Genomic DNA, 27,754 nt, shown 5'->3' on the forward strand with positions numbered 1-27,754 from the left:
AACCTGTGTTTTACAAACACATCTATTATGTATACTTTTATATGTCCTATTCGATTTTTACTAAGTTTTTCTTAGTAAAACCTGAATGAAGATTCTAGCCAGTCTCAGCTAAGTAAAGAGGGTCAGTAATGAAGTTATACTGCCCTGGAGTGGCAGCAGGGAAGAAGAAGAGAAACTCCGATTTACTAAACACTCACCACGTCTCAAGCGTTACAGATATTATTTCATTTAATCCTTAAATAAGGTCCTAAAATAGGTGGTCCCTAACCCATCTTATAGACAGGAGACCTGACCTTATAAATCAGTTGCTTGTAATAACACAACCGTCACCGGGGACAGAGTCAGGATTCAAACTAAGGTCTGGCATCACTGTACCACTCTGCTGTCACATAGTCAGCAAAAATAAAAAAGAACCCTCAAAAGTGAGGGAAACTTAGAACACAGGAGCTGAGGAAAGCTCTGGAAGCTTCTCCTTCCTGCTAGAATTCGTTAACTTGTCTTCCCTCTGACCATGTACCATTTTGTACTGTGTTTATTCAAGGATGTAATTTTTTTACATCTGTGAAATGCCATGACTAAGGAGTGTTTTTGCCAGGGTACACGGAGAATGTGGAGGGCCAATGTAAGAAACACACACGTTATTTAGAATGCTACATTTGCAGCTGACATGAAATGGCATCTTACATGCATACTACCCAGGCTAGTCAAAAAAAGAAAAGCTTCCGTCTGAATTATGAAAACATAGATAAAGAAGAGCAATTTCAGATTTTTTAATTCAAAAGGTTCTACATTAGCATAAATGTAAAAATCCACAAGGGTGCTGTATAGGTTATTATAAATCTTGATTAATAAAAGGTAGTAACACTCCATTACTCAAGAAAGGAATGTATCATCCTAAATATTTGTTTCATTTCCTAAATCTTGTAGTTGGTTAAAAACAATTTCTTGTAGACATTCTTATTTTAAAATACTTCAGAGAATTGTTTGAATTAATTGGTAATTTGAATAACATCAAGAATTTGTACAGACCAGAACAACTGTGAGTTCTGCCTTCATTCTTATCTATACTTGTCCTCCACCAAAGGAGGACCACACTTTGAACGCAGGAGTCCTAACTCCATGATGCGTAACACCTGGAAACCATATAAATAACACAATCCAAAACATGAAAATGCAGGAAGTATTACCAGTTACACTTTTCTTCACACTTTCTATTATTACCATAGACCAAAAGCAAAATATGGGCCACGTAGTGTTGTTTGGTGTAACAAGAACTAGCTTGAACAATTTTATCTTACCTTTGCGAGGGGAACCTTGAGGAGACGCAGGAGGACTAGAATGTAAGGATGATGCCATAGAAATGGTGTCTTCTGTATGTTTCTTACCACTTATTTCTTCAGTTGTTCCTAAAGCTTTCTGAGGTAAACTTGTACCTAAAAGTAAAATCAAAGAAGCAATTAAGTATCACTTCACAACGTGATGCAGTTGCCTAAATTACTACATAACTAAAGCCATGATGCACAATGGCTAGTGTAGTTAACTGAAATGTATAAATGACAAACAGGGACTAAATGACTGGGTAATGGCATACAGAGATTCTCACCTCTAGGTTATTTGTTCAAATTCAGCCAGTCAGCGCAGATCAGATTTTAATAGCTTTTTTGGTTTGTTTTGTGGCATAAGGGATATTGATTTAACAGTCTGAGTACAGTGTCCCACCCTGCACAACTGACACACTTATTGGAAATCTTAGTAGAGAAGGCATGGATTCAAACTCTTCCCTCCCCTCTAGAGGTGGCCTCTCCAAGTCAGGGCAAGGCACGTGGCAGGGGCAGTGCAGGGGTGCTGGCACTGTCACTACCTGTGGTGCGTCTGTGCTGTGGGTACACAGAAGCTGCAGGGCTGCCAGTCCAGCCCTTTTCAAGAGCACTAAATTCACACTACAGGAGAGAAGCAGACAACAGAAAGAATCATGAATTTATAGAAAAATAGTATGAAGCCCACTGGAAACATTCCTGCAAAGTTCTATCATCACTCTCGTCCAATAGCTGGTCCTTTTCAGCATAGGTCAAACTTAGCAATGCTTTCAAATACACTGGTATTTTTACATACATCCTCTCGAAAAAATGTCAAAGAGGTATTGACACTGTTTTTAACCAGTAAAGTAAGCCCAACTTTGATGAGTACTCAGCATAGTAACAAGCAGCCCTTTGATACTGAAAAAATTTAAAACACAGTATACAAACACTACTCTTAATTAAGTGCCATTTTAATATAAATATATTTATCACACAAATAATAGTCATATTAGAGCAAGAGGGAAGAGGGCTACCTGGTACAAATAACACTGCCTCTCAAGTGATGACATCCAAGTAAGAAATCAGAGCTAGACTTGTCCCATGTCTCACTCCTACCACAAAATCAACTTCACCCATTTTGCATCCAATTCTCTACTCATTTCCACAGACACCAAACTAGATCAGGCTCTGGGCAACTTCCCGTTGCTACATCAGCCTTCCACTAAGGCTCCCTATCTCCAATCTCACAGCCCTTCCTACTATAGACCTCCTCCAACATAAACTGGACCATAATCTTGCCTTGCTCAAACTGCTTTAATAGCTACCCACTGACAACTCTCCTCTAGCATGTCATGTTATAATTTTGGCATGTCTATGACTTTACTTCTCTTCATCGTGGGACACTGTTTAGTACTGTGTTAAAAGTAAGGATTTTGAGCCAGTTAACCTGGGCTCAACTCCCAGCTCCATCTCTTACTCGTGGTGTGTAAGTTACTTAGACCTTCTATGGTTCCTGTGTAGAATAAGAGTATTATCTATCTTTAGGGTTATTATGAAGATTAAATGAACATAATATATAAAGTTAGTAAAACACTTAGAACCGTGTCTGGCATTCAGTAAGTGCTCCATAAGTGTTAGCGTTAATTATTATTGTCTCTCAACACTCTACAGCTTTGTACTCAGAGGCAGCAAACCGCCTGTAGCTCCTTGTAGATATCAAATTCTTCCTCTGCCTGAAGCAACTTCTCTGGAATTTTTGCCTAATTACCTCCTTCCTAATCAACCTTTAAGACTCTGCTTAGGGGTTATCTCCAAAAGGCCTTCTCTGGAGCACTATCTTACCTCTGTCTACCCTAAAAGCCCTCCCTCTTTTGTTCTTTTATATGTTATGTACATGCTCCTGGCATAATAGTGAACACATTACATATACTGAAGTTATCTATTTGTGTGAATGTCTGTAACACCAGACTGAAAATCTGGCAAAGGAAGGGGCATTTCTTATTCAACTTTGGATTTCAAAACAATATCAAATTAAATTCACAAGGTTCTACTGAATATGTCCTACGTATAATGTATGAACTAAATAATAATGTTAGGGACCAAATCTAATCTAGCTTCCCATTTGAAAGCTAAAATAGTGATACTGTTAAAACAACAAATGAAAGTAATTTGGACAACATCTACATGGCCTAACAGAAGAAAAAAAGCATGGTCTATACTTATATATTTTACACTTGCTTCTTGTCCCCAAGCTAGGTTTTCAGAAGTGGTCATTAATGAAAAACCAACAAACCATCTTTTTTAGAAAGAAGCAATTTCATTATTTTTAGATGCAGCAATTTCATAGGCTGCATCTGCATTAGATAATTGAGTATATGCACCACTAAATGCAGTAAGCCCTTGGTACCCAAATATCCTGCTATACGTTTCTGGCTGATATGATTATAGGAATTCCAACATCAGCATTTAAAATATGCATGCAGTCATCGAATACAGCAAAATGAAGCATTAGGCGCCTATAGGCAAAATGAAGCATTTTTTGACTCATGAGTGCTTTTTACATTACACAAACTACAATAGCTGATCTCCAAAGCATTTACATTTGTAATTATTTTCCATTCTAACTCGCCTGAAAATTTCAATTAAATGAATGCAATATTAACTGTGAATACTCACTCAGTGTGGCAGGGTCTTTTGCTTGTCCCTTCTTCCTGATGGGGTGCAAATTTACAGCTGGCACCTGAAGCACCTGGCTCACTCTGTGGGGCTGATGCAAATGGGCTTTAGCTGCTTGGCCAGCTGACCTCACAGGCACTGGAGACATTTCTGATGACTTGACTGATCTTTTCTCACTTAGATTCTTGGTCACTAATAGAAGAGAGTAAGAAATACATAATACTGCACTTTTTAAGACAAGGTTATTACCACTGACAATAGTACACGGCTCATTAAAACCACCTATTTTTAACACAAAAAAGATTAATTTTCCTAACAAAAATTTCATGTATTGTGTTATTTCAAAAATTTTGTAGAATTAAGTTACTTTTACTCCCTAAATTAAGATAACAGACTTAATTAGCTCCATCTGCACCATCATCCTAACGGCCAAGTTAACATCCTCTCATCTGTATTATTTTTTTTGACAGATCCTGCCTCAGGTTTATTTCTACAAATAACACAGGATGACACCCGTCCCATGCAGACAACACCCCAGGGGTCACATCAGTCCTTCTGTCTTCATATTGGCAGACAGAAGAGCCTTTGTGGGTGCCTAGGCCACCTTTGGGAGCCAGAGCCAGGGTCGCAGCTGCATCCTGTGCCCTGATTTAAGCCTTGGCCTCTGGCCAGCGGAGCCTTAGACCCTTGGTGATGTGGGAATGAGCACATTTCCCTGAGCTTGGGGTGAGCGATGTAGTCAAGTCAACTGAGCTTGTGGCTGCTGCCCTTTGGAATCTGGGCTTGACATCCTTGGGCTCTATAAGAGCCTATATAGCCTTGGCAGATACACTCATGGCCTTGGTGCTTTTGGCCAGCATCTTCCTCAGGTACTTCTTGTCGTGCCTCTTGGCAAACCTAATGTTCCTCAGGAACTTGGAGTCCACCCCCTTCAGAGATTCAAAGCTTTGTGATCAGGGTTTCTTGATGCCATTTCTGTGCCATGTATGGGACTTGCTGTTCATGGTGTGGTTCCTGAACTTGGCCATGTGTGCACCAAAGCCCCGAAGCACTTGGAACCCAAAGAGCTAGCATCTTCTCATTTATACTACTGTAATACTCCCCTCACTGTATCAACTCCAGCATGCCTTCAAGTCATTCTCCATACAAGAGTGCAATGACTCTTCCATCATGAAAATCTGATCATGCCATTTTCTTTTTAAAATTTATTTTACTTATTTTTGGCTGCGTTGGGTCTTCGTTGCTGCATGCGGGCTTTCTCTAGTTGCGGCGAGCTGGGGGGACTACTGTTCATTGCGGTGCGTGGGCTTCTCACTGCAGTGGCTTCTCTTGTTGCGGAGCATGGGCTCTAGGCACGTGGGCTTCAGTGGTTGTGGTGTGCGGGCTCAGTAGTTGTGGCTTGAGGGCTCTAGAGCACAGGCTCAGTAGTTGTAGCGTGTGTGCTTAGTTGTTCTGCAGCATGTGGGATCTTCCCAGACCAGGGCTCGAACCCGTGTCCCCTGCGTTGACAGGCGGATTCTTAACCACTGCGCCACCAGGGAAGCCTTATCATGCCACTTTCCTTCTCCAAATGCCCTACACAAACTTTTAGATGACTTGCCACTGCTCTCAGGATAAAGACACAAATCCCTAAAACAAGGTCTATTAGACCCTGCATGATCCAGCTTCCCTAATAACCCACACTCTGCAGCTACTAGATTAGATCCCATTTTATGTTCTCAAGGCATCCTGTATCCTTCCTTCACAGCACTGATAACTGTAACGATACAACTGTCTGTGAGATTAATCAATTAATGTCTCTTCCCCCCACAAGGCTATAACTAACGTGATTGTAAGGACTGTTTACTTTGTTCACTACTATATCCCTGTGTGTCCAGTGATGGATAGAAAACAGAGGCTTAACAGGTAGTTGTTGAATAAGTAAATGAAATTATTTCAACAGCTATATATAGGAATACCAGAGATATTTATAAGTAGATGGTTAGTATACTTGAAGATGAACATCAGAATTAAAAACTAAGAACTCTGACTTAAGAAACAAAAAGCTGCCTCCTCTGTATAAAATCAACACTATAGTCCAAAGAAAAAAACTTCTTCCTTCAGGTAGTATTTTTAGTACTTTTAATTCTTCAGGCAGTTATTCAGGGTGGTTTTAATGCAGGTCCAACCTCAATACTCCATGATATTTTTGTTTTAAACACCAAGATAAAAGTGTTCAACCTGTCCCAGCACAGCTACAATAGTTAGCTACTATGCTTTTATTATCAGAACCTAGAGAATATTTTGGGTGATAAGAATTAGGGAATATCTCAGAAAGTCAAAGCAAAGTGCTCCTGGGGGATAACAGGCAGTAGCGCATCAACTGACTGAATCCAAGATGTTACCAACTTTTGGTTAGAGCCATGAAACATTTCCCCCCCCAACACTAATCAATTCCGTATTGACATCTTATTTTAATAGTTGCCATAGTACAAAGAAAAAAATCAAGAGACTACTTTGAATATAAAAAAAGAGGTCATAGGTGAGTGCCAAAACTCACACATACATACTTATTATGAAGAACCAAATTCTATAATGTTTGGCAATCAACTGTTGTTTGGGTTTGGAATTTATTTAAACATTTAAAAATCAATCATGCAATAAAAACCAAAGACTCTCAAACTAAAATAAAGGAACATGAATTGAATTAAATTTTCACAAAACAGTTTAACTTTCAGTTTAAGAAAGACCCACAGGTTTTCTCATTTTAAATCAGTATTAAAATCAGTGGTAGTGAGACACCATTTAGTGTTATGAAAAAAGAAGTAGGTAAGTCTAGGGTGGGTGTGAGAGGAGAAAGGTATCGCAGGTGTGTGTGAATGCATGGTGGGGGGAGGAGAGAGAGAACACAGAGGTTGGTATGTGGGATCTTTCTAGGAGTCAAAAAAGCTTTTTAATTAAGTAATTAGTTATTTGGCTGTGCCGGGTCTTAGTTGCAGCATACGGGATCTTCGTTGTTGCGTGTAGGATCATTGTTGCGGTGTGCAGGATCTTCATTGCGGCATTAGTTGCGGCATGCATGTGGAATCTACTTCCCTAACCAGGGATCGAACCCAGGCCCCCGGCATTGGGAGCACAGAGTCTTAACCACTGGACCATCAGGGAAGTCCCTAGGCCTCAAAATTTTAACAAGGAGCAAAGCATACAAAAGGTTTCTATGCTTCTGAATATCCCAAATCATATTTAGGGAACAAAGAAAAGCAGATAGTGAAAACAAAAGATAAACAACCTTTTATCAGACAAAAGCAGGAATAATAAATTGCATTCAGTAACCATAAGATGATGAAGTCTATATTGCATTACTTGGGAAAAAATAATTTTGATGATCATTCAAAGCAGCGTCAGAGATATTTAATAAATGTGTATATGGCTTTGAACTTTAAAACATGAATAAAATTTGAAGATTCTATATACTTTTTCAGTCTTTACTTTTGACATGTACCATTTTCTCATTGCAGACACTTCTTGATATCCCACCAGGTGGTAAGAAATTTTTCCAGATACTTTCTAAGTCTATATACATTTATTATTTTTAACAACCATATATCATCCTTTGTATTGATAAGGAAGCAGTGTACTTAACTATTCTCCAGTGTTTTGGTATCTGTCTGAGTTCTTTTTCCATTGTAATACATGCTGCACAATCCCAATACTGGACACCTCACAGACTGCGTGAGGAGGAGTAAATGGCAATGTTTATAAAAGTGTTTAGCATGGTTGCTGGCATATAGAGAGTGCTCAGTAATTGTTAGCTTTCATTATTTTATTTCTTTCTCTTAATTTAATAGGTTTGATGTAGAAAGAATCTGAGATAAAACATAGTACCAATACTTGCTTGAGTTTTACATTTAGGAAAACAGAAGAGATCTAAGATGAAGAGAAACTTGTTCAAATGGTAATAAATGAGACCCAAACTCTGTCTCCATCCTTTAGTAGGTGTTCTTTTCATCATACCCCATTCATTTTCCTATTGGTAAAAGTGTTCAAGATACTGTTTTTATAACAACACTTACTGAATGGCTCATTACCCTACATTTTAAAATTCACTGTGAATCTGAATTTTAAAATCAATACTCAGTTGTATTTGCATTTCATCTTTTCTACTCTATTGACATACTTTTTTGATTACTATGTAAATACTACATCATTTATCAATTTCAGGGCCAACCCATGATAATTACAATTTCCCCCTATCAATTAGGAACACAGAAATAGAAAAACTGAACCTCCCCCTCATATATTCTGTCAACATTTAATCAAGTTCTATACATCATATTGGGATTTTTACTGGTGTAATGTTTAATCATATATATATAGATAATACTCACTTATAATGGAAGTACAATCATCTTTATTTTGTTGTTATAACAAACACAATGTATTTTACCATCTTTGATCTCTGCTTTTACAACTCATGATTTCCTTGACCCAGAGACACATACATTCTATTGTCTGTACTTAATTTAAAAAAAACAGTATTGAGAATAGGCTCTATTTTGTTCATCGTATTTTCTATTTATAAATATTAGAATATGTCTAATTTTTCTTGTTTTACCGTATTTACTGATGCCTATAATACACCTATTATCTCTAACAGTATATTAATTAAATTTATTGTATTTTTTCAGTTGGTAAATGATATTATCTGTAAAATTTTTAGGAAAGAGAAATTTTTCACTTATTTTACTCTTCATTTAGGGATGAAGATAAGAACGTTCTCAAAGAGAACGGCACCTCTATAATGTTTCAGTTTTTATCAGAAGACTTTAAAATGCTTTTTAAAGAACTATATCACTCCATTTCTTGCACAGAGTAATCATCAGGAATGGATGAGAATTCAGTATCTGATTAACATGATCACATGATGCTTGAGGTATGTCAGTAAACTTTTGTGAGTGAAAGTTAATTTTCTTGGGACTTCAGGATAATACTAGAGCAATAAATTTCTATTTTGTTGTGCTGTTTAGTGTCACGTAAGTGAAAACTTATACTTACAGGTACCATATGCAGGCTCCCATTGCAATGACATCATCTGGAACTTCTCCTCATCTGTTTCTACATCCAGACTGGAAAGATATTGCTTCACTTTCCTTGCCATTTGGGCATCTTCGTACAGCTTCTTAGCATTAAGCAAAGAGCTACGGCGTGCCTTTTTTTTGTGAGCACCTCCCTGAACATCCAGCATGTTTGAATTTGTGCTGCCTTGACTCAGTGACCTGTAAGAAGATGGAGATCACAATAAGGGGCTGTAAAGATGAGAATTAAGTATGGCAGATTGAAGATTAAAAGAATTCTGTTCTGTTAATGCAACTGCATGCTGATGCAAATGAGTTAAAAGATGAAGAGCATTAATGCAAAGTAATATGGCACATATGGCAATGTTCTGAGTTTTCAGATTCAGCAAAGTTCAGAATTCAAAAGAATAAGTTAACAATTCCCCGCAAAGCAACAAATTCCATCAGACCTGTGTTTGGTGCCTTTGCAACCCATGGCACAACTGTGACAAGTATAAGCATTCCTTTGGCCCTATGGCCATCCACACTCTGAAGATATGGCAAGAGCCTAGTTCAGGACAAGTCCACCCTGAGCCAGATCTCTGCACCAGGATTCTTCAGCAGGGGAGTTTTCTAGAGCAGCTTTGCTTGTATGTGATGCTTTGGACATGCTATCGCCATCACCATTCCTGTATATAGCTGGCCCACTCCGAGCATGCTCACCGATTTTACCAGTAACCAGATTTTGGCCAAAATTCAAATAGAACAACCAGTAAGAAAAATAACGCCATTTATACTCAATTCAATATAGTCAGAGATCAGAAATGCAATAAAAAGCTACTCAATGCTTCCACTCACATATGAAATGGTTAGGCAATATGTGTCTTCTGGATTGGGGATATGGGATCTTTCTTTTGCAATGCCTCTAAATGTGATGAAACTACAAGCTGGGTAGGAATGACTACAATTGAAACAAGCTATAGCTTCACATCCAACTGTACTCTTTTTGGCAGACTTCTTTCTACAATAACCACATCTAGAACCACTGGAAAACAGGAACTGCAATGCTATTTGTCCTCTGTAACAAGGATAGCAAACACAAGGTTCTAGACAATTTTTATTTTAAAGGCAGTTGCCCTTCTAAAATAATAAAGATATCTATGGATCTTCTAAGTTAGCCTCCCAATTACCCAAAGATATTCTAAATACACAGACCACAACCATACAACAATTTGTTTTTTTCCGTGCTCACATACTCTGTTTAAAACAGACAACTAAAATCCTAATGTTTTCATTGTAAATTAAGTGAAATAAAGTTGTAAAAAATGTTACTTTTCTTTTGCAATTTTAAGATCTTTAAAAGAGTGTGTCTTACATTTGATGGCAACTTTCAATTGCTACTGGTCAGGCAGAAACTGTGACTTGGTTGTTGCTACTTACATATGCGGAAACTCCTAAACTTGCAGAGTGGTTTGGAAAAAATCCAATGGCATTAGTGAATTACTCCCTTAACCTCCAGGAACCAAATGATTATAAGGATGTAGTGAATCTAACAAGTTCAACAACATTACCAAAGCAGGTGTCAAAAGGATGTTAGCCCTAAATATCTACAAAGCCAACCTAAGAGCCCAGCACCAGCAGCTTTTTGTTCTTTTATGGCTTGTTTTAAGAAGTGTGGCATTACCAACATATTTGATGGCACAAAAGGCAATACTGTGTGAGGAAAAAAATACCCAGAAACTAATAACTCTAAAAGTGATTCAGAAAATTCATATTCTAAATACGAAGAAGTTTTAGAAAGACCTAAACCAATTTATATTTCATATTTTCTTTTTTATGAATGCAAAAAGGTGTTATGTGATAAACACACATACCTAAGTTTATATAAGAGCTCTTTTAACAAGTATAAAGTTAAAAAATTCTCAGTATTAAGAAGGTACTGCAGTGATTTTTCTTCGTGGTACATAAAACAACAGTGGTCCCAACAACTGATGATGTCTCAGATTCAAAGAAATGCAGTAAAATCGAGTCCCAACATTTAGGAGCAAATTTGAATACAAGTATTTAATAATTTTATGTAAGTTGATATAAAAAAGTGTCCAGAAATCTAGGATACATACAAAATTTTAATAAGTGAAAATATCATGATAAATGACAATGTCTTCTAAGCTACTTTCAAAATGCTTTGATGTAAAAACAAAAACACCTAGTGCCTGCAAACATCATACAAAGCAACGCAAAAGCTGAATAAACAGTGAATGTGTTACATAAGTCATTCAAACAGCCCAAAATCCCCACTAAGATATACTGTTCAAGTATTCTTCTTCATAACAGTAACGTTAGCAATCAATTTCTATCTTCAATGAGAAGAACCAGAAAAGATCAAGACATAAATGTAAAGTGTAGAAGAAAACACATGAGAAACACAGAGAAGGAAGAAAGCAGAAGGAAATTCAAGTTCACCAAGCTTCAACAGAAAACAAAAGACCACAAATAAGACAAGACTCAAAATAAGTGGCTCACAAAAAATCCTTCTTATATGTAATCCTTCTTATATGTAATATAAAAGCATCTAACTTCGTGATTAAGATTATAATCTTAAAAGAGCAAATTTCGTCTTATTTAATCCCTTCATCCACAAAACCCATCTTTGTCTTCAACTAAAAATGAAAGGACCAGATAGATGATTTATAAGATCCCAAACATTCTATGATTCTACATGGATGCCTAGCTATCTATTACAGATCTGTAAGCAGAGATCTGAACCTACTTGAACAAGAAAAGGTGTTGTTAGTTCTGATTCTATTTCAGTTTTAAGAGAGATAAGGGAGTCTTTAATTAAAAGTGGTAGGAATTTAAAACTCAATGCTATATGTCTCATGGTATTAGTGGATCTGAACAATTAAAATCATCCTCTATTTCAATTATTTACTAACTCAATATTACAGTATAGTTTGGATAAAGGCTACACTCTTTTGGAAAACTCATAGAAAAATGTAACCTTTATAAACAACCCTTTTACCCATTTTAATACACTTAAACATTTATTTTTATAAAATATGGCATGTGAATAAAAGAAAATAGTGTGGACTCTGGAATCAGACTACCACCATTAGTGAATCAGAATCCACCATTAGTGAATCAGAATCCACCATTAGTGAGCTCTAGGAATTTGGGCAATTCTATCTTCCCCATCTGTACCATGGGAAAAACATTATCTATTTCACAGAGTGGCTGGAGAATTAAATAATTCATATAAAGTGCACAGAGAAGTATATGGCACATAGGAAGCACACAACAAATATATGCTATCGTCATCATCATCTAACTGACCCTGCTAAATAAAATCTAAAAGGGACTTATGGGATGTCAACAATGGAAAAGTAAAGGGAAAAAAAGCTAGTTCTAACACTATTTTAACCTTGTTAGCAAAAGGCATTTGTCAGGAATGTAGGTTGACAGGGTTAATAGAACACATGCTATTTTACGTGCGTGCATTAATGAAAAGGATGCAGTATATGTTAACAGTTGCACAACCTTCATTCCAGTTGCATTCATCTCTACACTTACCCCAGACTCCGCCACCTCTTCTTCCTGTAAGCAAGAGCCACAAACATTGAAGCATGTGTTTGAATAGGAAAGCACAGAAAAAAGACAACAGTGAGTCAGAGAAACTATGGAGACAGAACAGAAAAATTTTACTAGAAAAAAATGGTAGCTTAACAGTAAAATGACTTTAATGGAATACAAGGGGGTAAAATGAATTATGATATGTACTGAAGGCCTAAAAACTCCACAATATTTAAGAGTATGCTTTTAGACCAATTATATTTTTAATACCTAATTCATTTAGAGGCTTATGTTAATAAGAAGCTTAAGGAAAAATATTTACTAACTATGAATTTTGAATTCAAAGTTTTCAGGGAAACCTTAAATTACAGAATATGATCTTTTGAACATTTTTTTTAAAAGGATTTTTGAGCCATACATTTAAAAGCAAGGATGAAGTTACAAGAAACAAAGATTTATAATTTCATTTTTAAGTGCAGAAATTTCTCTTACAGTGTGTATTAACAAGAAATTTTGACCAGCAAATCCAACTTAAAATGTAAGTATAAATATATCATCAAAATCTTTATGATCCTGTATCTCCTCACACTACAATTGGGCTGAATCAAGATTCTTTTTAAAATTTTTATTCTCATTTATTTTTTTGCCCCTTCCCCCCAATCCCGACTGGTCTCATTATATCCCTGGCTTGTATCCAATAAGCTCCAGCTCTGGCCAGCCCAAAATTCTGTTTTTCAGTTAGCACGCTGACGACTGTTAAAATAAAAGGGGTTACTTTGTCTACACAAGATATTATACACCACCAAACTGGACAATTACTTGCTTAAAGAAAGCTAGTACATTTCAGTACTAGCTGACAAATACAATTGATTCAGGAAAACTTCAGTCTAATCTAATTATGTTTTATTTTTTCCTATACTGCATTCTACTCTAGCCTAGGCCATTCCCAAGGAAACAGCCATGTTTACTGATTTCACCCTCAGTTTCTTCCTCCTTTGCTCATTTCCGAGGCATTGTTGGTACTTAAAATATTATCAACTGGTCTGGCTCACAAAGTCATTATCGTCTTGAGGAACGAGGGTGCTAAAATACATGAGTAGATGGATGTCTGTGTAAGACAACAGGGAGTGGTGGGGCCACTGTACAGGGACATATAACAAAAACAAAAACTTAAAAACAAAGAAACAAACAAATCCTCCAGGTTTGCTTTGGTCCCTGGTTTTTACTGTTTTCTGCTTCTACACTGCTGAGCAATGACACCCCTCATTACATGTAGTGATTCTCAGGGACAGAAGTGGGATGGGTTGGGAAGAGGAGATATGATATACCCCTTCCTCCATACTTTGAGAATTTCTACACTAGAGCAACGATCAGGTCAACTACTTATAAAAACAAAGACTCCTGAACAGTGATTTAGACAAAACAAAACAAAAATAAAAAAACCAATCCTGACACACATTGATTCTGTTTGGTTACAAAAACTCCATCTCTAACTTTTAAAGAACCAAGTATTTTTGTTTCCTTAGTAGGCTATATTTCTTTCAAGCCACAAGAATTGTGTCTGCCTGGGTAAACATTTCATTTTTAAAGCTCTTAGGTACTGAAGCTATACACAAAGGCCCAGAAGAAAATCAGACCAAAAATTAAAACCCTAATATCTTTTTACCCTAAAAATTACAAAAATTACTGGGAACAGCTTGACAACATACTTTATGTTTTATATAATTTGAGGAGGCATTTGTTATTACATTAAAAATGAATTTTAAAAACCATTCTTAGAAGATCAGGTTAATATTGAATGCAAATAATACTTTCATTTTTATTAAAGATGGAGCATCCTTAAATTTGCACTTTCTAAACTGCGTTAAAGAATTTACATACAAATAAACAGCAGTACCATGACTTGAGACCAAGGAATATATTTTAGAAGAATAAAGTAGAACTTAGGTAGAAATAGAACTTTAAAAATATTCAATAAAAATAAAAGACATTCAGTAAAAATAAAAGACTAATACTTCATACATTTGGTTAGAAACCAGATGAAAGCATCTGTCCTCTGTGACAACTTCAGTAAAGATCAGCAACTTACTTACATTTAAGTTAGATGACATTTTAATTAACAATAACAATACAGAACTATCCATGTACTCAAAAAAGTAATAGAGAACTAGGGTTCAAATCTCAGCAATTTATGTAATCCTGGACACATTACCTAACTGCTCTGAGCTTCAGTTTCTTCACATGTAAAAGGCAGGCCAATACTACTACCAACCTTTAAAGGTTATAGTGACAAACGATTACTCGAGAGTGACATCTGTAAAGCACTTAGTACACTGCGTAACAAATGGCAGATGGTCAATAAATGAAAAATATTATATCATGCTCAGTGCCGCTCTGTAACACTTACACACTTCAATGACATACCTCTGTCGGAACATCATAGCTGGGTCCATGTTAGCAGAAGTCATTCGAACAACTTGACGAATTTCCTTGGCAATCATTCTGAGCTTCTCAAAATTTACTAAACCATCTACTTTGGAATCATTTCCTACAGAATAAAAGTAATTTTTTTTAACTTCCAAAATTAAAATATCTATATAAAGGTAGCAGAAGTCAAGTTATTATTGTTGGAGGCACAAATCAGAACCTTCTTTTTCAAACTGTCACTTTTGTTTTCAAGAACTGATAAACCCATAGATGGTTTAATCCTGCTCCCAGGGAATGAGCTATTGGGAGAAATTCTATTCCTACGGAAGTAATGATTATGATTATTGGAAAGTGAGAAACTGTGCATAGCTTCTAAAAGCCATTTCATTATGCTGTAGGCACACCTAGTAAAAAGTACAGCTCCTCAAATCTAATTCTCCAGATGCTCAGCCCACTCTTAGGCGGGTACGTGCATCTGCTTTTTTGGGCAGCAGAGTAGAGCACTTGAAAACTTAGGTTTTAGCCAGAGGTCACAAAGAGTGACCTTTGGCTTAACTAATCCAGTAAGGTTCCTATGGTTTACGATACTTAAAAAAATTGTAAAATGAGCTGTCAACACTTAAGAAGTGGAAGACATCCCAAGAAAACAAGAATTTCTGACTTATCTCCAAGAAAAAAAGTGGGGTGGGTAGGTGGGGGATTAAATAATAGTATTGATAGGTCTGTTTTCCAAGTGGTAATAATTAGTTAAAATTAAGAGGTGGCTGGCTCGGAGGGGTAGACATCTTCTAGTCTGCCATGCATCTTCTCTTCCCCAGAATTTGAATTTACAATCATGACTTTAATCATTAAACACAAATTTGCTTGTTCATAAGTTCCATGGTTTTTGTTTCTGTTTCACTAAGTAGTTCTCTGAGGAAAAAAACTCATACACCTCTCAAAATGGTCTACTGTTCTTTGACGAGAACAGGAATGAGACCAGACTTAGCCCATATGTTGGCTTACCCAGTTCAAACCACAAGGCAAAAAATTATATGTTCAAAGGGTAATCTAACTGTCTTTTTTTCACACCTGTCTTTAACAGTTGGTGTGACCCTATTTATTTTCCACGTAGCCCCTGAGGTGTCTGTGGAATTCCAAGTCCCTGAAGCCAAGTTTGAGAATCACATGGGTCTGGAACACATCGTGGGCTCCCTTTTTGTAGTAAATGGCACCTATCCATTGGACATATAAATTGTTCAGGGTCTCAACATGAGTTGAAAACAAAATGATAACCAAAAATACTTTCAAGTCACATAAACATGTTCTGAGGGAGCATGTCAGAAAAATATACTTGAAGCCTATAATAATATTTTCTTATGAAAAAGGAGTGATAGGGGCTTCCCTGGTGGCACAGTGGTTGAGAATCTGCCTGCCAATGCAGGGGACACGGATTCGAGCCCTGGTCTGGGAAGATCCCACATGCCGCGGAGCAACTAGGCCCGTGAGCCACAACTGCTGAGCCTGCGCGTCTGGAGCCTGTGCTCCGCAACAAGAGAGGCCGCGATAGTGAGAGGCCCGCGCACCGCGATGAAGAGTGGCCCCCGCTTGCCACAACTAGAGAAAGCCCTCGCACAGAAACGAAGACCCAGCACAGCCATAAAAAAAAATAAAAAAAATAAATAAAAAAAAAAAAAAAAAAAAAAAAGAAAAAGGAGTGATAATGAAAGTGGGGGCAGTACAACTAGTTAATTGGCACAACACGCCTGCTAAGAACAGTTAGAAAAGTTGGACAAAAATAGAAAAAAAATGTTTCAAGTCATCAAAAAACTATCAAGGCTGTGAAGATCTGAAGCAATAATGAAGATCTGTGGCAAGTTCAGCATTTCCCAGTGCTTGACCCAGCATCTGCTGATTTCAGAAAAGGGGATGATGAGCTGAAAAAGTGAGTAGTGCCACCATGACCTTTGAAGTTAGAGAAGAAAAACTTAAGTCTAGATAAATCTTCAGTGTTTTGGGTTGGGATTTTAAAGGTCTATATATATATCCTCAGACTAAAGATAAACTAAATGCAGACTGGGATAAAAGTTCAGTGTTAAATTATCTCAAAATATGAAAATGGTTTATGTGATTTTTGGATTACTAGCACCCCTAGCTGCCTGGCGGAAGCAAGCTTTAATTCTCTCTGGAGGAATGTAATATTGTCTGAAACCCTAGATTATTTCTGTAATTTCTTTATACACAACATCCATTTGGTCAAAAATAACCAGGTACATCAGGAGAAAATTCAACATGATTGAAATGCAAGGAAAAAAAAAAAAAAGACAACAGACTCATAAAGGATCTAGATTATGGAGTTATTGGAGACAAACATAATAGTAACTGGTAACTATGTGCAAGGTTATAAAAAACAACACTGAGAACTTTGGCAGAGAACATGAAGATAAAAAATGAATTTAAATTGTAAAACTGGAAAAAAAAAACCCAATAACTGAAATAAGGAATTTGCTGCTGAATTTAACAGTAAATTAGACATAGTTGAAGAAATAATTAAAAAATAGGACACTAAGCTGGGAGAAAATTCCAGAATGAATAAAAATATCCAGGTCAGAGAAAGCTAAATACTGTACCTAGTCACATCATAGCAAAACTAGAGAAAAACAGAGATAGAGAGAAGAGAAAATTATAAAGCAGCTATTAGAAAAAGGGTAGATTATTGTCAAAGGAACAACGAATAAGACTGACACTTGATTTCTCAACAATAACAATGGAAGCCAGGAGACAGTTTTGTTATCCCAAAATGTTGAAAGGTAAGTGCCAACCAAAGTTATGCCTTAAGAATGACTATTGGGCTTCCCTGGTGGTGCAGTGGTTAAGAGTCCGCCTGCCAATGCAGGGGACACGGGTTCGCGCCCCGGTCCGGGAGGATCCCACATGCCGCAGAGCGGCTAGGCCCGTGAGCCACAACTGCTGAGCCTGCGCGTCTGGAGCCTGTGCTCCGCAACGGGAGAGGCCGCGACAGTGAGAGGCCCGCACACCGCGATGAAGAGTGGCCCCCGCTCGCCGCAACTGGAGAAAGCCCTCGCACAGAAACGAAGACCCACCACAGCCTAAATAAATAAATAAATTTAAATTTCAAAAAAAAAAGAATGAATATTAATTAAAGACATTTTTCAAATAAACAAAAAGTAAGAGATTTCATCACCAGTAGACTTGCGCATAAGGGAATAATAATCAGTGTTCTACAGGAGAAAAAAACCCCAACCATATGAAAACTTTGAAATGCAGGAACAGTAACAATATCATCATGCAGGTAAAGCTAAATAAATACTGACTTTACACAGTAAAGTACAATAACAAAACAATACAAAAACAACAATAGTATCGTGTGGCATTTAAAGGCATGGAAACAACTGTATATAAGTCGGGAGGTGAGTAAATGGGAATTTAAATGGTCTAACTTCTTGCACTGTCTGACACACAGAAAAGTACTAATGAATATTACCTGAATTAATATCAACAAGTATAAATATATTGGGTTGGCCAAAAAGTTCCTTTGGTTTTTAAGTAAAACTAAAAGACATTTTTCATTTTCACCAAGAACTTTATTGAACAACATATTCATCTTTTTGTTCCACTACCTTCTGCCATTTTCCAGGTAACTTCATAATTCCACCTTCCCAAAATTTTTTATCTTTTTGAGAAAAGAGCTGTTACAGGTGCCTTTTACAGTCTTCCAGGAAATGGAAATTTTTTCCATTAAGAGAATTTTGTAAAGACCAAAATAAATGGAAATCCGAAAGTGCAATCTCTGGTGAATATGGCGGATGAATCAGAACTTCCCAGCCAAGCTGTAACAGTTCTTGCCTGGTCATAAAAGAAACATGTGGTCTTCCGTTATCCTGATAGAAGATTATGCATTTTCTGTTGACTAATTCTGAACACTTTAGGTCGAGTGCCGCTTTCAGTTGGTCTAACTGGGAGCAGTACTTGTTGGAATTAATCATTTGGTTTTCCAGAAGGAGTTCATAATAGAAGACTCACTCCCTTCCAATCCCACCATATACACAACATCCATCACTTTCTTTGGCTGAAGAATGGCCTTTGGTGTGGTTGGTGGTGGTTCATTTCGCTTGCCCCACGATCTCTTCTGTTCCACATTATTGTGCAGTATCCACTTTTCATCACCTGTCACAATTTGTTTTAAAAACGAAACGTTTTCGTTACGTTTAAGTATAGAATCACGTGCAGAAATATGGTCAAGAAGGTTTTTTTCGCTTAACTTAGTGGAACCCAAACATCAAAGCAATTAACATACCAAGCTGGTGCAAATGATTTTCAATGCTTGATTTGGGTATTTTGAGTATGTTGGCTATCTCCAGCATGGTATAACGTTGATTGTTCTCAATTAATGTTTCAATTTGATTGCTATCAACTTCAACTGGTCTACCCGACCGTGGAGCAATGTCCAGCGAGAAATCTCCAGCACGTAACTTCGCAAACCACTTTTGACACGTTCGAGCAGTCACAGCACCTTCTCCATACACCGCACAAACCCTTTTGTGCGTTTCAGTTTCATTTTTACGTTTCTTTAAATAATAAAGTATAATATGCCGAAAATGTTGTTTTTCTTCCATCTTCAATATTAAAATGGCTACACAAAAATCCACCAATTTTGATAAGTTTTTAAAAAATGCACGTTGACATGACAGCTGTCACGATACAATCTAACAAAATTGTTTCGAATGAAGTGAAAGACAACTAAGAGCTACTAGAGCCATCTTACAGAAAAAACCGAACAAACTTTTTGGCCAACCCAATATAATGTCTAGTGTAACACTAGAAAATTAGTAAAACACTGTATAGTTAGCAAGTTAATGTAGGAAAAATACCACTCACAAAAATCAGTTAAGGGGATTGCAGATAAACCACATGGCAAAGGGTTAATAAATTAGGTTTTTAAAACTAAGAACTTGCTGTTCATCAAAAGACATCCTTAAGAGAGTCAAAAGGCAAGTCACACTATATACAGGACTTACACAAAATTCTTAAAAAGTATATTAGAAAAACAGAACCTTATAAAAAATAAGCAAGACACTGAACTGATAATTGTCAAAAGAGGACGAATAAATATACAAAAGGGTGTTCAGCCTCATTAGTAATCAGAGAAATGCAAATTAAACCACATCAAGATACAATTACACACCTACTGGAATGGGTAAAAATAAGAAGAATCAATTTACCAGGTGTTGGTGAGAATGAGGAACAACAAGAACGCTAGTAACACTGCCAGTGTTCCACTTTAGTAGATTAACCTCAAACTACTTTCCAAAGTTGATTATATGAATATCAGGACCCATAAATTTCACTGTGAATTATACTGAACAAAAATGCACGTGCACTACGAGATATGTGAAAGAATATTCATAGCAGCATTATTCGTAAACAGTGGAAACTATCAAATGCTCATCAATGGATTGGATGAATCCACTCTATTGCATTTATGTAATGGAATGAATGCTAAATAGTTTTGAAAATGAAGTACAGTTACACTCAAAAACATGGAAGAATCTCATCTCACAAGTCTAATGTTGACCAAAATAATCCAGAAGCCAAACCAAAACTAAAAAAATAAACATACTCTGTGATTATATAAAGTTCAAGAACAGGTGAAACTAAACCACAGTATTAGAAGTCAAGACCCTAGTTATCTTTGGGGAAGATGAAGGTGGTAACTAGGAAAGGGCGTGAGTGGGGGTGCTGGGAGGTAGGCAATATTTTATTTCTTTGACTGGATGTTGGTTGCATGGGTGTTTGCTTTGTCATAATTCATTGAGTTGTTCACTTGTTCTGGGTACTTTTCCGTATGTGTTTAGTAATTAAAAAACGAAGTTGGAAGGAAAAATATTACTAAACAAAACAACAAATAAGATCAAAAAGTCTGATTTTGGTTGTAAGTCAACTTTAAGTTTGAATGCATTGGGTAAGTACCTACATTTGTTCTTGTCAATAATGTGGGTTTTGGTTCCTAAGATTTGCTGCATTTAACTGGGTAAAGCTTTAGTGACTTTTAATCAATAGGCTGGAAAATACATTAAATACATCACAATTATGGAGAATTAGCTGAAGCTAAATATGCTAATTTTCAAATAACTTTTAAATACCTTCATGTAGAAAAGTCATATCTTTCTTGACAACAGGGAAGAGTGGAATAATTGGAGGCTGCATGCTTTGACTACTAAGAATATTTCTATATTTTGCCATGTTTCTAGATGGATCAAAAAGGTCTTGTAGATCTTGGAGGTGTTTCTCATACTTGCTTGGTAACTTTTCCCAAGTACCTCTGAGTCGTGCTACAGATGCCAGGTTCAAGCCACTGCCGAAGATGAGAATAAAAACATTAGAAAGGGACTTGTGGGAGAGAAAGGACTCAGGTCAGGAAAGTGTATAAACCAATCTTTTCTAATAAAGGTAAAATAAGCAGGGACAAATTTCAATGTGTTGAAATAAACAAGAGAACCATGAAAAAAAAAATAAATAAAAGGGACTCCTTGATCTTAAGGAAAACTTCCTTCAAAGGAACTACATTACTTGCCTACAGTTGTATACCAACAGCCTTTATTTTGTAGTCTGCATGTAAATCACAAATATAATAATTCCATAAAATAGGCATTTAACTTAAATATAAACTTCAAGTATCACAGTGTTTTGTTATTTGCTTAGAAATAACTTTATGGACACATTATCTATTTGAAAGTGGTGTAAGTAATAACAAGCGTTATATAAGAAGCAAGGCAAGTTCTGGGGCTGAAAACCTTCTTTCCTTGAGATTTTGGCCACTCACGTCCCTGATTCCAATACTTCCATATCCCTAGATTCTAATCCTGTTGTCCCTCAGGCCTTCATATATTCAATGTCTCCTCTCTATAGGATTTTAAACAAACTCAGATAGTCCTAACTTTAAAAATAATGCATGCCAATTAGGCTACAACTCCTCCTCCCTATCCCTTACCTCTATACTACCATCTCATAGGTATGCTGCTGAATGAATAGTGCAATTTTCTTACCAGTTAATCCCTCTTTTGTTCTCAGTCACCCGACTTTTACCAATACTATGGTATTTAAAATGTTCTCTTGACTTCTGATTTTAAAGTGTGCAGTTAAGGTATCTTTGTTCCCTCTGCTTCTCAGAAATCATCCCAAACAACTACAAGGATGAATAACAGGAATGCAAATTTCATCTCCACCAAAACTAAGAGATATCTGTAACTCCTAAACACATTAGAAAGGCTGTCAAAAAATAGTCAAGGTCAACTTTGAGTATGCAAAATGCTGAAAAAGAATGCCTGCAGCTGAAGATGTCAATGAAAGCTGGTAAAGCACAGCTCTCTGAAGCAGGGAACTCACCCAAAAGGCAAACCAGGAATCCCCTATTTGGAACAACACAACAGAGTCCATAGGCTGACAGAATTAGGAGAGGGTTGGACTCTGTTCTTTACCAGAGAGTGTCAGGGAAAGTAAGATTAACACAGTACACACAGTGATATAACATCTTGGCAAGAAGGAATTTAACAGTAACACAAGAAAGAAGGGAGAAACTGAGTTGTAAGCAGCCATAAAACTGCCAATTTTCATTTGCTGGAGAGAAGTAAAGGGTAAAACAATTCACATACAAGCTCTATTTCTGCTAGCCTGGGACACTGTCCTGGCTCTTCTCCCACATGAATCTCCTGCAGAGAGATGGTATAGGAAAACTCATGTCATTCAAAAAGAAGGAATGAATGCCAGAGCTATAACATGCTGCTACAAGGAAAAACAAAGACTTAAAGATCATAAAGCAGGAAAATGTTCCAACAATACAATAAAAACTGGGACTAATGACTCTAGCCACGATTTCAAATGAACTAATAAAGTAAACAAAGAGTAATGCAGTGATATAAGAGTTTAGGGAAAAAATATATAAGTTGATAAAAAAGTTAAGTAAAGTTTAGAAAAGAATGGAAGAAAAAAATGCAAACAACAGAGAAATGAAGGCAACACTGGAACCTACATAAAGAAAAAAAAGACACTGCTAAAACCTTGGGCAAGTGACTTAAAAGAAAGGATTAACAAAAGCAATCAATGGAAATGGACAGAGCTGAAAAGAATAAGAGAGAAAATAATGGATATGGAAGACAAAGGAGATCTAAAATATATATAATTGGTATCCCTGAAGAAGGAAACGAAAATAATGGAACTGAAAAAATATTCAAAAGTACACTTTGAGAAAACTATTCAGAAACAAAAGAACTGAATCTATAGAATAGGTACCACAGTTCCAGAGAACTTGATACAGAACTAAATGAGATGTGGAAACACCCATGTAAAGGTAAATGACTTCAGAGATAAGGAAATAATATGGAGAGTAAACTCAGAAACTTGAACAGCTATATAAAATGCTAGTTGTAGAGCCATTATCTATGAGGTTCCCAAGAAATTACATGTTAGACAAGAATTTTAAAGGCAGATAAACTGACACTGAAGTTCAAAGGCAACAGAAAAACACTCTGAATATGCTCAGGATATATAATTCCCATAAGCCCTTGTGCAAGAAATGACTAGAAAACAAACTTCAACCAGGAGATGACTGGAGACAGTGATGTCAGCATTATACTGTCATAAGACGACCCTCATTTTACCCCCTGCCCCAACAACAAAAATTCAGCATCTATCCAACAGTAAGTAGTGCCTCTGTGGGAGTTGTGAGACCCAGAATCACAGACCAAGGGACCTGAGAGGAGCCTCACCCACTGGTGTACTGGGTAACAAGCAGGCAGATTTGGGTACTGGCTGTGGAACCTACAGGAGACTATGAAATGGTTCTGGCCCCACTTAGCTGTGGTCTGGGAACACATGGAGAACACTGACTTGGGTGGTCAGCTACAGACATGAGAACCTTTGTGAAGTCCAGGTATCCAGAGGAGAAGTTCAAGCACTCTGTTGGAGTATAACAGAACAGAAAAAAAGAGTGCAGATGCACTGGAATAGAAATAGCTTGACTTTGCTGGCATTAAGGAAACCACAGCTTAAGCCTAAACTAGACGGCCCATGATTTCTCCCACAGGGGAAAGGGAGAGCCAGTGAGTGAATGCTTGGCTGCCCTAGCAGTGTAGGATGCTGCCAAAGACACTCATTCTGTCTTGTAGCATCCAGAGCACTAAGGTGGGAGCTCCATGACTGGGGGGAGGGAACAGATCAGAAGAGCAGCATATAAGATTCCAAGGGGTATTAAAGGGATGCGGTTCCTGCTAAATGCTTCTTGATTCCAACAGGAAGCCCATCCAGGAGCCAAAGGGAAAACCTCACTTGTAAACCCCCCAACGTACCCAAGAGCACCTGCAGCTCACCATGCACAAACCCACACCTCCCCCCACTCTGCTACTGACTCCCTGTGCAAGGTCCCAAGAGAAAGCTCTGGTAGAGAGGAAACACACACAGGAAACAGGCCAGGAGTCTGTGGGCAAAGAAGAAACCACAAACCTGAGCTGTAGCACTACCTTTAGGAAAACAAAAGAGACACTATCAGCAGCTGACACAGTACATCCTAGGATACAGAGAAGACATACAAGCTTCAGAATTCTGCCACAAGAGGGAAAAGAAGCATGGAGCAGATGTATCCACACAATGCCTGAGAAAGCCTCAGAATCTATCAACATATCAAGAATGATGAAAGGTTTTTTATCCTGAAGGCAACTCATAAAACTCAGAGAAGGTGAATGCTATTTCAAATGCAAAAAGAGCAATGCAAAACTCCAAGTAACTTGAGAAATGAAGGAAACACGACATCACCAAAAGTTCACAATAATCAAACCCAAAGACATGGCGATCTATAATTTACCTAACAAAGAATTCAAAATAGGTGTTCTAGGAAAACTCAATCAGCTATAAGAAAACAAAGACAATTCAACAAAATCAGGAAAACAATATATGATACAAATGAGAAATTTAACAAAGATATAGACATCACAAGAAAGAACCAAATGAATATTCTGGAGCCAAAGAATTCAGTGAATGAAATGAAAAAATGCAGTAGAGAGCATCAACATCCAGTAGACCAAAGAGAAGGAAAAATCAATGAGATAGAGGACAGGAACTTTGAAATAACTCAGTCTGAGGAGAAAAAGAATGAAGAAAGTTGGGAAACCATCAAAAAAAAACCCCCAATATACAAACCACTGGAGTTCCAGAGGGAGAAGTGAGGGAAAAGGGGGCAAAAAGACTATTTAAAGAAGTATGGCTGAGAACTTCCCAAACCTGGCAAGAGATCTAGACATCCAAGCTCATGAAGCTAATTGGTCACCCCATTATTTCAATCTAAAACAACTTTCTGCAGGACACATTATAATAAAGGCAGCAAGAGAAAAAAAGATTGTAACTTACAAAGGAAACCCCATTAGGCTATCAGCAGATTTCTTAGCAGAAACCTTACAGGCCAGGAGAGAGTGGTCTAACAGTCAAGAGTACTCTATCTGGCAAAGTTATCCTAGAGAAATGGAGGACTTTCCCAGAAAAACAAGAGCTGAGAAATTCACCATCACTAGATCTGCCTTATAAGAAATGCTAAAAGAAGTTCTTCAAATGAAATGAAATGATGCTAACTAGTAACATGAAAACATATAAAAATATACAACACTCTGATAAAGGTAAGTATACAGTTAAATTTTAAAAACTCTCAACACTTAAATATAGTGGCATGTTAACTAGAGTATAAAGGTTAAAGGACAAGAGTGTCAAAAATAACTCTAGCTACTACAATTTGTGAATGAATACACAATATAAAAAGGCAAACTGTGACATTAAAAACATAAAAGAGGGGGTAGAGTTTTGTATGTGACTGAAATTTTATCAGTGTCAAATAGACTGTTACATCTATAAGATGCTTCATGTAAGTCTCATGGTAACCACAAAGCAAAAACCTATAGTGGACTCACAAAAGATGAAAAGGGAATCAGAGCATACCACCATGGAGAAGCACCAATTCACAAAGGAACACAGCAACAGAGTCAAAAAGTTAACAAGGGAATTATAAAACGTCCAGAAAACAATTAGATGGCAGTGGTTAAGTCCTTACATATCAATAATTACTCTAAAGGTAAATGGACTGAATTTTCCAATCCAATGGCACAGTTACTGGTGAATAAAAAAAACAAGATCCCACTATATATCCCAGATCCTACTCAACTCAGCCTAAAGGATACAGACAGGCTCAAAGTGAATGGATGGAAAAAGATATTCCATGCAAGTGGAAACCAAAAGAGAATAGAGTTATTTATGTCAGACAAAATAGACTTTAAGTCAAAAATGGTAATAAGAGACAAAGAAGGTCATTATATAATGATAAAGGGGTCAACTCAGCAAGAAGACATAACAATTGTAAATATGTATGCACCCAACAGCACAGCACCTAAGTATATTAAGCAAACACCAACAGATCTGAAGGGAGAAAAAAACAATACAGTAATAGCAGGGGACTTCAATACCCCACTTTTAGCAATGGATCAATCACCCAGACAAAAAAATCAACAAGGAAATGTTGGACTTGAACCATACTTTAGATCAATGGACCTAACACATATATACAGGACATTCCATCCAACATCAGCAGAATACACGTTCTTCTCAAGCATGCACAGAACATCTTCCAGGACAGGTCATGTAAGCCACAAAACAAGTCCTAGCAAATTTAAGAAGACCCAAATCATACCAAGTATCTTTTCTGACCAGAGTGTGTGAAACAGCAAGAGGAAAAATGGAAAATCTACAAATAAATGGAAATTAAGCAACACACCCCTGAACAACCAATGGGTCAAAGAAATCAGAGGGGAAATTAAAAAATGCCTCTAAACAAAGGAAAATGGATATACAACATACCAAAATTCGGTGGATGTTTCAAAAGCAGTTCCAAGACAGAAGTTTATAATTATAAATAATTATATTAAGAAAGACCTCAAATAAATTACCTAACATATGTAACCAGAACTAGAAAAAGAAGAAACTAAGCCCTTTGGGAAATAACAAAAATCCGAGCAGAAATAAATAAGAGACCAGAAAAACAATAGAAAAGATCAATGAAACTAAGAACAAGTTTTCTGAAATAATAAACAAAACTGACAAACCTTTGGCTAGACTTATAAAAAGAGAAATAAATAAAATACGCTATTTAATTCCAGCCATAAGTGATTGATTTGCCTGTGTCATCTCTGCTGAAAAGTCAATATATCCTTTATATTCTGTAATGTATTTTAATATAAAATGTAAGAATACAAAGCAATTAACTTTACATGAACTATCGAAAATGTATATAATAAAATGTTCTTCATAACAAAACAAACCTCCTAACCAAACCAAAGCCTCTTAACCAAATCTCAGGCCTTTCTTATGCCCATCTTGGGGCTGCTGTCTATCTCCCTCTCTCAAATCATTCTATTTCCTTGGCTTTAATGACACAATCAAAATTGTGCTCTCCTACTGTTTCTTGTATTGATCCTCTATTTCTTTGGCTGGACTCTCTTCTTTACCTCCACCCTGAGGACGGTCTCTAAGGTATAGTTTTTAGCCCTTTACCATTTTCTTTGGACACAGAGATCTCTTCTGGTGTCAATCAATTTTTTTTTTTTTTAATGGAATACTCTGAAACTGAGCCTATAACTCTCAGATTCTTCACTCCGTGCTTCCTATACAAATAGTTTCAATTTCTAGCCTTCTAAGTGTTTATCAATGGCATCTCTGTTC

General features: G+C 36.8%; 1 protein-coding gene across 8 annotated transcripts in view; it reads right to left on the reverse strand.

Annotated features, from left to right (window-relative positions):
- RAPGEF6 (Rap guanine nucleotide exchange factor 6) overlaps window positions 1-27,754 on the reverse strand; it is a 229,205-nt gene that overhangs the window by 12,627 nt on the left and 188,824 nt on the right. For 5 of the 8 annotated variants that reach the window (XM_036846996.1, XM_036846991.1, XM_036846993.1 and 2 more), the window contains 6 exons: window positions 21,148-21,359; window positions 15,002-15,125; window positions 12,578-12,601; window positions 9,009-9,229; window positions 3,975-4,166; window positions 1,299-1,433 (listed from right to left, as the gene is read on the reverse strand). In XM_036846996.1, coding sequence (XP_036702891.1) covers window positions 1,299-1,433; window positions 3,975-4,166; window positions 9,009-9,229; window positions 12,578-12,601; window positions 15,002-15,125; window positions 21,148-21,359 — 908 coding nt within the window. The remainder of the gene's footprint in view (window positions 1-1,298; window positions 1,434-3,974; window positions 4,167-9,008; window positions 9,230-12,577; window positions 12,602-15,001; window positions 15,126-21,147; window positions 21,360-27,754) is intronic. The other 3 variants (XM_036846995.1, XM_036846992.1, XM_036846999.1) reach the window with 1 other exon arrangement.

Source organism: Balaenoptera musculus, chromosome 3 (assembly GCF_009873245.2).
Source record: "Balaenoptera musculus isolate JJ_BM4_2016_0621 chromosome 3, mBalMus1.pri.v3, whole genome shotgun sequence".
NCBI classification, from domain to species: domain Eukaryota; kingdom Metazoa; phylum Chordata; class Mammalia; order Artiodactyla; family Balaenopteridae; genus Balaenoptera; species Balaenoptera musculus.